The sequence below is a fragment of the Boleophthalmus pectinirostris genome, unplaced genomic scaffold, assembly GCF_026225935.1.
Source record: "Boleophthalmus pectinirostris isolate CB_2022bp ecotype Guang Dong unplaced genomic scaffold, ASM2622593v1 HiC_scaffold_7, whole genome shotgun sequence".
NCBI lineage: Eukaryota > Metazoa > Chordata > Actinopteri > Gobiiformes > Gobiidae > Boleophthalmus > Boleophthalmus pectinirostris.
In genome coordinates, this window is record NW_026571473.1 from 25,091,906 (window position 1) to 25,105,795 (window position 13,890).

At 37.6% G+C, this 13,890-nt stretch overlaps 1 protein-coding gene across 3 annotated transcripts in view; it reads right to left on the reverse strand.

Moving 5' to 3' along the window:
* Nucleotides 1-3,633: 3,633 nt before the first annotated feature.
* Nucleotides 3,634-13,890, reverse strand: part of lpp (LIM domain containing preferred translocation partner in lipoma) — a 171,964-nt gene continuing 161,707 nt past the window's right edge. For all 3 annotated transcript variants that reach the window (XM_055165133.1, XM_055165135.1, XM_020918742.2), the window contains 3 exons: nucleotides 11,011-11,189; nucleotides 8,275-8,395; nucleotides 3,634-5,202 (listed from right to left, as the gene is read on the reverse strand). In XM_055165133.1, coding sequence (XP_055021108.1) covers nucleotides 5,074-5,202; nucleotides 8,275-8,395; nucleotides 11,011-11,189 — 429 coding nt within the window. In that variant the 3' untranslated portion in view covers nucleotides 3,634-5,073. The remainder of the gene's footprint in view (nucleotides 5,203-8,274; nucleotides 8,396-11,010; nucleotides 11,190-13,890) is intronic.

Here is a 13,890-nt window from a genome sequence, read left to right on the forward strand (position 1 = left end):
CTTGTGTACTCTGGAGCTGCAGGCACACACTGAGTGACAGCTGTATGCTCTGTACATAGTGAACACCACAAAGGGTCCTGGCTCCTCTCACCTCCAGACTACTCTACAGTCATTTTGGGTAGTGCATATATACTACTGAAACACATTTGGATTTGAGTGGATGTTTATAGGAAGAGTTCGCTATAGCACAGTTACTAAGTGTTCCCCCTCTCTGCAGAGTTTGACACAAAAAGTTGGTTTCAAACAAAACATTTTTTTTTTTTTACATTTTATTTTGCAACTCAAATTTTGCAGTTGGACCAATGTTCATATTCATTTTCATTCCACAAAAACAAAATGGATCTCTTCCCACAGCTTAAATGTTTTGTTTTCTTTGTTAAAGGGTTATATTACGCTTTTTTAAAATCTATGTTATAATGTTGTTTTCTCATCAAAAACATACCTGGAGCTGTGTTTTCTTCATTCACGTTTAACAGACAAACCCTGAATATTTAGGCTGTATTCTTTTCTCAAACAGAAAACATTCCAACTTGTGATGTCCTGTCAATATGGGAAGTGCTCCACTGCGTTTTTAAACACCATACAGCTTCACTAGAATTATTTAGATAATTTCACCCCTAGATAGGGTTCCCACTCTTTTTCACTGACAAAATTTCAAAACTTTTCCATGACTTTTTCATGACTTAAAGTGAATTTTCCATGACTTTATGGCACCTGCATGTGTAGAATTTCACATACTTTTAGGGCTAAATATGAAATGTTAACCCTTTCCACTCACCTTATGGTTTGTTATTATAATTTTTTAACATTTAAAATACTGTCAGTGCATTTATTGTCATCTCTTTTAAACAAAAGGCGCAAACGCCTAATGATTACTTAACAGAATGCTGTAGTTGTGTGAAAGAGACACTAAAATTCCATGACTTTTCCAGGCATAGAAAATGACAAATTTCCAGGATTTCCATAACTGTGGGAACCCTAATAACCCGAATAATAAAGGGTTACTTTTGAACGTAACGAAACACAACTCCAAGTATGCTTTTGATGATAACAACATTTTAACCTGGCTTAAAGCTCACAAAAATAAATTTTGCGTAATATAGCCTTTAAATTTGAGAAAACATACTTTTATTTAATGTTCTTGTATATTACTTTCTTGTATTTTTGTGTCCAAACTTAGAATTAGAGTAGTAAATCTTAAAGTCATTTCAGGTCATTACACTTATTTCTATCATCAGCAATATGAGCATTTAAAGGGTTACACACTGAACAATGGCAGGACATAAACTGATAAAACATTCACTCTCACATTCAATTTGGCAAAAGGATCAATTTAATAAAATACTTGGCCAGCATGAGAATTGAACCCACAACCTCCTTGCAAAGTGGCAGGAGTGCTTCTGCTGCCACTGTACCACTCATTTAAAAAAAAACACTTAATCACATCTTCCCAAAGAAGGTGAAGTCATACAATTGCCACCAGCATTTGTAAATATCCAGGAAGTATTAGAAGTATGCAAAAATGCTACTGGCATATATTAAAATGAATCAAATAATACCGATCCTAGTGACCTACTGGTCCAAGGATTTAACAAGGAATAAAATCTTTTATTACGACAGCTTGTATGGTCCCTTATTCACCTAGGAATTATAAAACAGGCTAAACTCTAGAGTGATGCGTCATCACACAGTACCAGTCTGATTACAGAGGGTGATTCTGTACAGGTTAAAAGTGTATTTGTTCCTCTCATATAAAGTGTCTGCAGTAGGCTTAAGTGTTGCATAGATGTAGTACAGTATATGTGAGTGAATAATACTAAATGTTAAAAAATCAAATGCATCAACAGACCAAAGCAGTGGTTCTCAAACAGTGGGACAGGCCCTAGTTTAGTTCATCTTATGGTTTAAAGGCACACTACCACTAAGTCCACATGGAGATGTTATTGGTTTGCCTGGAATGTTCCATAGGATGCCAATAAATGTATATTCGTATCTATAATCTACCTTCATGGAGACGAGGCGGTCACAAATGCAGGTCTTCCAATCTATAATTAAATGTCTCAGTATTTTTAACTAACATATTTTCTCTCAGATAAACCAGGACAAAAATCAGGACTAAAACCAGGTCTAAACCAGGTCTAAACCAAGACTAAACCAAAACTAAAATCAGGACTAAAACCAGAACTAAATTCAGGATTAAAACCAGATCTAAACCAGGTCTAAACCAGGTCTAAACCAGGACTAAATCAGGACTAAAACCAGGACTAAACCAGCACTAAAACCAGGACTAAAACCAGGTCTAAACCAGGTCTAAACCAGTGCTAAACCCGGACTAAACCAGGACTAAAATCAGGACTAAAACCAGGACTAAACCAGGACTAAACCAAAACTAAATTCAGGATTAAAACCACATCTAAACCAGGTCTAAACCAGGACTAAATCAGGACTAAAACCAGGACTAAACCAGCACTAAAACCAGGACTAAAGCAGAGCTAAAACCAGGACTAAACCAGGACTAAAACCAGGTCTAAACCAGGACTAAACCAGGACTAAATAAGGACTAAACCAGAACTAAACCAGAACTAAAAACGGGGGCTCGGCTATCTTTATGTGCTCTAAGGGGAGGCTCACATTCACCCAATTTGAAAATCCCTGCTATAGATCATTCATGCCCCTGATTGGCTGATCCACCTGTCAATCACAGCCATCTAAACTTAAAGAGATTCAACAGTGACTCATTGTGTATTCCGATACCAGAAAAAATATACAGTATAACGAATGCAAGATAGATATGCTTCATGTTATACTGTGGATTTATTTAAAGTGTACTTAGGTTAAATGTTTGAGAACCACTGCACCAGTTAAAGTATAAAGGAAAAATAGTAATGTATTGACAGCATTTGACAGTGATAGTAGCTGTTATAGTATTCCCTGTGGCCCATAACACTCTTCGCTCCTATCAAACCCAACAGTGTGCTGACAGACGCCTCTCTTTGGTCTTCTACTCCTATTATTTCTCTCAAATAATGTCAATGGAGCTAGTTAAAAATACTGTGTTGTTTTGAAAAATGCTCCTCAAACTCACATGCACAACTTCACCTGCAGGGCACACGTGTCACGCAATTGGCATGTTTTTGCTATTGCTATTTTAGATCACAGACTGGCAAATTCGGCAATTGTGCACGCAAAATGTGGAGCGGAACTAGAGATGAAACGAAACGAAGAGATGAGTGCGGATGAGATTATAATACAGACGGAGCATTTAACAGCATGAGGTCGGGTATGAGAGTTCAAAAGTCAAAAGTACAGTATAGGATATCACAGGTAAGGGAATGCAAGCTGGTGTACACAGACCTTTTCAGACCCTGCGTGGAAATGTGGAGAGTATGATTGTGGCCAGCCATAATGCATTGAAATTATGCTGATAAATCCTGCTGGGTTTTTCAGCTATGGCAAATTGCGGCATTATGTTAAAATAATAAATGCGTTTATCATCTAAAGCAAAAAAAAGTTGTACCAAAAGAACTTGAAAGACTACTACTGCTACTTCAATGGCATGCACTTCCTTTATAAATACTTTGTACCTGAACCCAGTAAATTCTGGTCATGAGGTGAATATGTTGCACTGGGTAATCCAAATAAAAGAAGTTTTATTTTTTAAGAAGGAGACTGTTAATCCATGTAGACAAGGCACTAACAGCATGTAACAGCAGGGGAAAGAGTGGATGAGACATTCAGCAAATTGTCAGAGCTGAGAGTTAAACTTCCAACTCTGAGGCAAGCATCTTGACACCCGCAAATGCCTTACATTTTCAGTTTCATCTGATATAAAAAACGTGCTGACTGTCTTCTACATTTCCATCTCTGCTAAGATTTATTGGATGCTACATGTGCTAAAAAACATACTCGGAAATACTCACAGCTTGTAGAAAATGATATGAAATTCTAAATATAAAGTTAAAAGTATATTGTCTTATTTGTTTCTCTAAAGGTGCATTTTGCAACTTTTCTAGTGGACGGTCCACCAATTGCTTGAAATGTCATTGCTTGCCTGGAATGTTCCATCATATGACTTTAAGCATTTCCATCTGGCATTTATTCATTACAAGTGTTGCGCTTGCTCAAAAATACCTCAATTCCTTCAATGAATATTCTCTACAGATCTGAATTGTAATGTAGCGGAGTGATGTAAGCTTCTTGTCTCCCTACCGTAATTTCCAGACTATTGAGTGCATCTGAATATAAGACGCATCAACTAATTTGAACAAAATTAAAAAAAATGTACATATGTTGGCCGCACCTGAATATAAGCCACAGGTGTTCACGGCTTCAAGAAAGTTTTCAAGTTCAGGCCGTCTGCTTTCATTGCCTCTTTTTGTATTGAGTCAGTTCATTACGCTGTCGCCAAAGTCTCACCACCGACTCACTGATGCTGAGCTCACGTGCAGCAGCTGTTTCCATCTTCTACAGCCACATCAATTGCTGTTAACTTAAAAGCTGCATCATCTGCATTTCTTTGTGTATTTTTCAAGAGGAGGGTGTGTGTATGAAGCGCAAAATAACTGTTCAAAACACAAACTAGAATCTTCCTCGGCACATCACCCCCGTCTCTCCCCGTGCTCTCTTGTGCATGTCTCCTGCAGAAAGAGCCTCTGTCCTACCTGTTTCATATCAGTGTCTTGGAGGATTTCAGCAGATTTCAGAGTCTCTCGGGGGTGGGGATAGTTGTAGCCGTGTCGTTTTATTCACCGCAGGGTTGAAAGAGTGAGAAAAAAGTAGTGGCTTATAGTCCGGAAATTACAGTAGGTTTAATCTATACTGTGGAACATCTAGACAAGGCAATAACATTTCAACCAATAGAAAAAAAACAGGTAGCAGACCATTCTTTAGAAATATTACGCAGTGTACCTTTAAAAAGTGTGGTATTTGAGGAATGTGTAGGTGAAAGTGTGAATTCAATGCATTAGACTGGCCACAAGCAGCATAAATACTACGATGGATTGAAGCATAATAAGATGTGTACTCTGGAGGGCAGGTCTGGATGCTGCTCGGGGGTCAGAGGGTACAAGGGGTTCACAGGTCGGTGGTGGCCTTGGCGGTCAGAGCTTGGATGCGGCCGCTGTTACAGTTCTTGCAGAGCACATGTCCGTCCAGAGGGTAGCAGCCCTGGTTCTCTCCTTCAGATAGCAGGGAGCCACAGTCCTACAGAATACACAAAGAAGAGATTTAAAGAAAGACGCCAACACACTTTCGTTATGTCTATAGCTATTCACATGAGAAAAGAAACTGACAATCCTGTATTTTCTGTTTTCTTGTGGGTTGTTTTTCTCTGTATTTTGGTTACATTATGAAATTAACATGTGATATAATGACAAAATTTACTGTTTAAACTATTGGTCTTTCCCCTGAAACTATCACTGTAATTTTGACACAACATTTTCAAAGAGAGAGATTTGTTTCTATGTATAATTTGTATAAGGCACACTCAACTGAGTGAATATGAAACACACAGTTATATTTTCTCTTAGATTAAAAACTGGGAATAGAAATAAATGTGAAGAAGTATTGATTATTACATAGTTAAAAACTGTGCTGAGATATCCTGTTATATTAGTAAAACACAAAGGTCCTACATTATGCAAAACAGACTTTTGTGAGTTTTAAGCGTTGTTATAATGTTGTTACCTCTTCAAAAACATACCTGGAGTTGTGTTTTTGTTTCATTCACACAAGTTTGAGTACAGTAATCTTTTAGAAGTCTGAATAATTTTCAAGATAAACGCTACCCTTTACCTCTTGTTCAGTAGAGATCCAGGACTGAAATCTTCCAAATGATCCTAGTGAAGTTTGGAGTTTAAAAACACAGTGGAGTACTTTCTGTGTCACCACATGACATCACAAGGAGGGTTTTCTGTTTGAGAGAAGATTTCAACCTAAATATGCAAGGTTTCGGTGTTAAACACGTGTGAATGAAACAAAACACAACTCCAGGTATAACTGAATGAAAAATGAGGAAACAACATAATAGATCAGAAAATAAGGTCTTTTAAGGATAAAGGACACTCAAATGTAGAGCTGAAAGCAGCCAAGGCAAAAGGAGCTATTTCTGAATGAAATCACAAAAGAGCCTGATTTACTAAAATAGTAAAGGAGAAGTAGGAAGGACGCAATCTCCATTTGAGCTCTTATGACCCTGTTATCCTCAACCAAGACATATGAAAGCACATTTCAGAGTATACCTCACTCAAAACTATTGTCTAATTATTGTTTATAAAATAATAATAATAATATGCATGTAATATTATTTTAGATATCTCCAAGAAAAAAACAACAACATTTGGTGCACAATTTAGCTTGAGGTTCAGCAATAGTATTTCCATTTTTATTTGTCAATTGAAGTTAATTTCCAATAGATAAGAGGAAAAACTGTAATAATTAGGTGTGAAAATATCACATGCCTTATTAATGACAGAAGACAGTAGTTCAAAGCAGCTCAAGGTGAATCTAAAGTGTTGTTATTGCACCTGTAGACACTATTTTTACATAGCTCCAGTGCACTGGGTAGTACGTGTTACCAAGGAACTTTGCGCTTTGATAAACAGCAAGAGAGTCACACTCAGGTCTGTTAACCAACAAATAGAAGAGATGGAAAAATAAGATGCTGTTTTGCCCATATGGTGTTTCATTAATGTGAAAAAGGAGTGACTCATAGAACATTTGGGAGTTTGCTGTTGAAAGAATGTGATTAAGTTTGGCTGAAGATGTATCAAAACAAGTGATCCGAGGAAAGGCTGCTTAAGCTTAAAGAGGGGGTGTTACGTTTACACTATGGGGTATTAATTGCTAAAATGTAACATCATTTTATTTAGTTGGTTTGAAAATGCTACATTTGGCAAAAACAATGTATTAAAACTAATTATTTTCAGCTTGTTGTTCTGTGAGTGGAGGGCAGAGCAGGGAAGGACTGTGTGGTGGGAGCATGGGCAGTGAAAAAAAGAGAATTTTGGTTATGAATGGTTATGAGCTGAGTCTTAGACAAGTGAAGTTGTATCATACATCTAAAGGTTGGTTTGAAAAGTGCCTGTGAGACCGCAAGATCACTCAAACATGCACAAATGATTCAGGAAACTACTTCAGACATGTTTTTGATGAAAAAACAACAGTGTAACATGGTAGAAAACACAAAAAGTTGATGTAACCTTAGAGATCAAACAAGATCTCATGCTACAAGATCTCGCAAGACAAAATTGCCAGAAGATTTTTTCCCCCCCATGTTTTTTCATTTGGATTTGATAAAAAATTGAGATTGCATTTTTTGAGACACTAGAGCCCGAACATCAGTGTTACAATGGCAACAGAAAATTTAAATGAAGTAAATAATAGTATGTTAAATGGGAATTGGATTGCACAGATTATTTATAATGAACAATGTCAAAATCTCATCTTGTCTTCTCTAGATCCAATCTCGTGTCTCGTCTTGTGGAAATTATACCATTTCTGACCCTTGTTTATTATCATACCCCCTCTTTAAGCCTACGTTTATGATGATGACGGTCTGAATAGAAAACGCAAAAGTGGCATTGCATCTTCACTTTTTATTTCATGTTTAGACGAGCGTTTTCAGGAGGAAATCTGTGTGCACATGGTGATGCAAAAGTGTGTGGAATTCGATTGGGTGCTTGTACTTAAAGCAACAAGGGCATCTTTGGGCATACGGAAGATTTCATGCCATGCATTTTCATCAGCTACTCCTTCCACAAAGTTGTCCCATCATCGACTGGTTCTCCCAGGTCTCGTCCATACTGTCTGGCTCACCTGCGATGAACTGCATCCAGACTTTGAAAGAGGTAATTGCAGATCCTTCTCTGTTCACTAATAGTATCTGTGTGTATCTGTGCACATTTTTTGGGATGCCTCCTGTAAGTTTATTAGAGCTGCCAGAGCAGCTCTGTGTACTGTATGTATGTGACGTAAAAGTGTACATGGCGTGAACAGATCTGACCATAGTTTTGCGTCTTGGGCAGTGTTAATGGAAACACTATGGTGGAGCATATCCAACATTTCCACTCTGGAGGGTGATTTGAGATTTTGGCGTTTTTAATCCCGAAAAACGCATCACCGTCGAAACGGAAGGCACTTCTGATAAAATATTTTGTCGTTTTTACCCACAAGCGATCTCATGTAATAAGACGCTAAGAAGGTATGAACAGAAGTACCTTGAAACCTACAAAGTGCAGCCAGGTCCCTGAACCACAAGCATGACTCTTGACCCACCTCACAGCGGTAGCACTGCACATGGAAGTCCCTGTCCAGAGCCACGATGCGCACCGTCTCTTCCTGCCCGGGAGCAGGCATGATGGGCTCATGGCACACGCAGCAACGGGGGGCAAATTTCCTGTTAACGCACAACAAAGATACTATAAAAATGCTAAATGCAATGTTACTATGTTAGCCAAAGATGTATTTCATAAATGTACAATACACATGGAAATTACATTTGACACCTTTTGCTACAACTACAACAAACTGCTAAATTTGTTTCCTGATACAGCATCCTCCTACACTAGAATTCATTTCATCAAGTATAATTGTACAATGTAGGTTATGCAGTCATACACAGTACATATATATATATAAAAAAAATCAAATTATTACTAGTGGTTTAGTGAGATAGAACTTGTGGTAAATGTTTATAATTGTTTTACATCAGTTAAGAAGCAGTTTGGGGAAAGAGCTGAGAGAAACGATATGAAAATGATGAAAGTAGCGTTCTAAACAATAAAACAATGAAACAATTTAAGCACAAGGAAGGCATTTTTTTGATGGATTAAACATGATTTAACAAAATAAAGGTCATTTTTATTTGGACCTTGTAAACAATATGGTTGATAGGTAATGGTTATGAAATTACCTTCATGTATGTCATATCTAATACCCATGTCCAACCAGAGAGTGAAATGATAAACTTCACCAAAATGAACAAATGGGATTAAACTAAGCACTTTTTTGTGATGTCTTAAATATAATTATGTAAAATGAGTAGTCAAACCTGTCATAAACACTTTAACACATGTGCAAAAGCCTTCATTGCTGAATGAGTCAACACTGACAGCCTCTTATTTATACTCTATCAATGACAGAAAGAGAAGTTTATAGACATTTGCAGTCATACAGAAACCACTTGTACCATATTGCATGACGGCTTTGAGAACAAGAATTAGGAAGTGGAAATGCAGCTGTTTTGAACATAGAAAAAAGTGTGTTTTATTCTTAAACTGTTCTTCGACAAAAGGCCTGCCGTGCTCCTGAGGTCACACTTGTCACAGGGAATTAAACTACGGGCCACTGCAGCTACGACCCAGAGTCAGTGAGCCAGACACTCCGCTCTACAGAGAGGCTACTCACTTCTGTTCTGATCAATGACACAACAGGAAAACAGATTGTGTAACACAACACAATGACGGGAATGAAATATGGGTTCACCACAACAGACTAAAATGTATTGAGCACTGTGATTTCTTGTGGGTTATTTTTCTGTGTATTCCTGTCATAGATGTTACATTATGAAATGACACGTGATATAAGGACAAGATTCACTGTTGAAACTATTGGCGTTTCCCCTTAAACTATCGCTGTAATTTCGAAACATTTTGAGCTAATCAGTGTAACTCTGTCTACAATAATATGGGGCTTAATGTGGGTTTATAATCGAAACAATCCATCAGTCTTATATAGTGCTTTTTCAGTTGCAAACAATTAAATATAATGACATATAATAAAATTAAATAAACAATAAAAATATAAAATAATAAAATAAATGATTCAATATAATACATAAAATTTACTGCATGCTGGTTTGTACCTAGAGTCTGAAAAATGTATGGGATTCCCTGACAGAAGTTAGATATCCTCAACAAAAAAAAAGTAAAAGTAAAAAAAAGTACACAAAAAGTACACTTAACTACGCCTTGAAGAAATGGAATACCAAGTGAAACACAAAACTGTTTCAAGTCCCTCATTTGAGAAACAATGATCACATCCTTGTTTTTGAACAATGATAGGAAGCCAGAAAATGTGAGCTTTATACCATATGCTCATTTATTGACTTTATTGACCCATCATAAAGCTGTCATAAAACAAATCTAACTGTTTCAGTGCTTTGCAAATATTTACTAATGTTGATCGGTCCGGATGTTAACCAGACCAGCTTGCATTGAGTTGTTGGCAGTTTCTAAAGTGTGAAATGTAGCCAAACCAAATGTGATCAAATATAAAACAAATGTGTGTAGATGGAGCCATGTTTTTGAACTTTGGAGATGAGACGAATTTCACATGTTTCAGGAGGACAGATGAACTGGAGGTTGGTGGTTAGTAGTTACTTCAACACAGATGCAGTGTCGTCAAACTAAAAGGACACGTTCTGCATGTAGAGAGAGAACAAGCTGAAGGCTTGTACTTACGTAAGTAAAAGGTGTAGCTCTTGAGTTAATAGTTTTCATTTCATTAATTTCATTTTAAGAAGTAAGTACACATATATCCAGTACACTTAATGTGCATTTCACATATCTTTTCTTATTAAGCACGCATGAAGTGAGAAAAAGAAAACATCCTACCCATCCTACCCTACAGTAAAATAGATGCCATAAGGCATTTTTAGAAATATAAAAACTATGGGATGAAATGTGTGATTTATCTATTCAATTGTCAGTAAAATATATATTTTTCATACTGTTATAGTATTAAGACTTTTCACCAGAAAAGTTACACACTGCACCTTTAACATCAAGTCACAAAATCTCATGACCTGTTGTGATGGATCGGCACAGTGTATCATAATTTTTATTTTCTGAGAGGAAATCTTATCACCAACATTAAACAAACCAACCTTATAAACAAACATTATTCTCAAATCTGTTTAAAAATAATACAATAATTGTGACTCTAAACCTACAGTATGAGTGTGATATAACCTGAAAATAATAAGAGTGAAGAGTGAGGAGTGCATGTTACTTGTGGAAGTCCTGGATGCAGTGGATGTGGTTGGAGGCGTCCACAGTGAAGGGCACTCCGTCCAGGCTGCGGTGACACACCACACAGGTGAAGCAGTGTGGGTGGTAGGCCTTCCCCGTGGCCCTGAGGATCCGCTCCATGATGGGCTTACTGCAACTGTTACACGTCTCCAGGGTGTTCTGAAACACACACAGGCACAGACAGAACAAGGATTTAGGAGAGGGTCACTGTTAACACTTTTTAACCAGTGGTGCAGTGGTTTGTCAACTTTCAGTAATGTCAAAAAGTGCACAGGTATACGGCCACATAAAAATACATAATACACAATAATAATAAATACACATAAAATATGGAAAAAATATCTACAGTAACTGACATAGTAAATTCAAAAAACAATAATTCAAAAAAGGCACACTATGTAACTTTCTTGTGGAGGTCTGTCACCTGCTTATCTCCACTGAGATGTTAGAGCTTTGCCCAAATGTTTCAGAGTATGGAATGAAACATATCTATCATTTGTTTATTTTGCCGCAGATCTGATCTGTAACTTGAGCTGGTGGCATATGGTATTATGTTAAATGCCAGACTGTGGATAATTCCAGACAAAGCAATAAGTATGTGGAATAAATGAGGATCCTCCACCAGAAAAGTTGCATAGTGTCCCCTTAGGTAAAAGATTTTTAAAATTAAACCCATTCATTCAAGAAATGGCGACAACATTTACATGGCTTTTCAGACTGGACGGTGATTTTGACAGTGCTCTTGCTAAGTTTTTACAGCCAATCTTTATAGTGAGACCAGATAAGTGAAGTGTTCCAGGAAGTAGCCTCCTCCAGGTGTCTGACTAACACTGTATGTGGACACAGTGTCCTCACATGCTCTGAGCTAAACCTGATTAGCAGTCGGCTCAAACACAAACATCATTTTTCAGAGCTCCCTCTGCAGCCCTGCGCACAGAGCAGTAAATATCTCCACTTTGTGATGACTACAGGTCTTCTGCAGCCAGCCGCCTGGGCACCACGCCCGCACCAGGCACAAGACTTATCTGAGGCATCTCCTGCTCTAATATCTGCCACCACATGCCATTTGTTATTTCAATATTTCATAAATAACGACCGCCTCTCTAAACAGCAATGCAATTACGGGGGCTGGATATATCATGTGCCGGTGATGGATGTTTGGCCTGATGTATTTCCTGGATCTCCCTGTACTCTCCATGTGTTTCTGCAGGCGGCAGCTCGACTGACACCTGCTCCAACACCAGAAATAAGATGAATGAGTGACATTTTGTCGACAAATTACTAAAATCCAAAATGTGCACAAGAGCCATGTCTACTGCCGCACTGTGGAATTTGTTGTCTATGAAAAGTGTTTCACGTTTAATGAGGAGAATGGGTTTATTTTTATGCATTATTTAATTATTATCACTTTAATATTAATCTTTCTTAGTGTAGACATCCAGAATGATGGGACAAACCATTACATCACTGTTTATTTCCGACAGCAATCTCGCAAGGCCTTAATTAACCTTGTTTTAGTCACAGTCTAAAAATGTTCAGTTTAGATGTGACATTTTGACTCGTAAACACTGGGCTATTTGTGGACCTTCGGCCTGGTGTATTTCCTGGATCTCTGTGCCCCTTAGGTGACTGTGTGTTTTATGTAAGTGTGCATTGGGCCGGACTAATTCCTGCATGCTCCAGCTGCTTCGATGGCTGCAGTGTGAGTGAGCGGCCTCTGTTTCCAAACATGAGCAGAGTGTGGAGTAACACAGAGCTGCATCAGCCGCTCCAGGGGGTGTGTGCCACTGTGACCCAGGACCAGGGTTCTTCAGAAGGGTGAGTTTGTGACTGTGACACAGGACCAGGGCTCTTTAATGGTGTGTGTGTGTGTGTGTGTGTGTGTGTGTGCGTGCATCTGTGTGTGTGTGCCACTGTGACCAAGGACCAGAGCTCTTCAGGAGTGTGTGTGTGACTGTAATCTGAGGTGGACATATAAGGACAGCCGCTGTTGATAATTAAATCATTTATTACCACTCACGGCACACATTTTTATTTATAGGAATATTGAAAGGTGCACTCTCTCCAATTACAGCTCCAATATTGACACTATATCAAGTTCTCATAGATTCTCATGAAATGTTGGCTCACAACAAAAGGTTTGGCTTGAGTTGCTAAACAAACCAGATGTGAGGCTTTTTGTTGAGTTCTGTAGTACTGTGTGATTAATTGAATTGTACTGAATCATGATCCAATCATTGGCAGGTCACAGTGACCTAAACTTTTTAATTGCCATGGTCTATAGATTATCCTACAAGCATTTGGTTAAGAGAAGAGACCAGAGGAATAAATAGGATTTTGTTGTGATTTTTGTTAAATTAAGAAAGAAAAAAAGAATAAATTACTTCGAAAAAATTAAATTAAATTGAAAACTGTGTTTAATCAATAAGAGAAAAAAGAGTGATGCCCAGCCCCACATGTACAAAAGCACTGGAGATGAAATATTATATATTCAATAGCAACAACAGATATATCCATTATGAAAAATTGCCAAAAAGTTGTTTTCTTTTTGTTACCATCTTCTAGAGATATTACGAATGACAATAATGAATAGTGGATTTTACCAAGAAGGGATGGAATAATATAAAAATACATTTGGCTTTAGAAAATATCACTACACTAAGAGTAATCTAAAAGCCTCTGCTGACGTTTTCAAACAGCACATATCTGTGCACATATCTGTTTTTGCAAATGAACTCTTCATGTGAACATTATGTAACGTAATGCATGTTATTATTGTCATATCACCAGCGCGCACCATAAAGCATCATTGTGCAAACTGGAACAGATTGTATTTTATAATAGCACAACTCCACAAAAT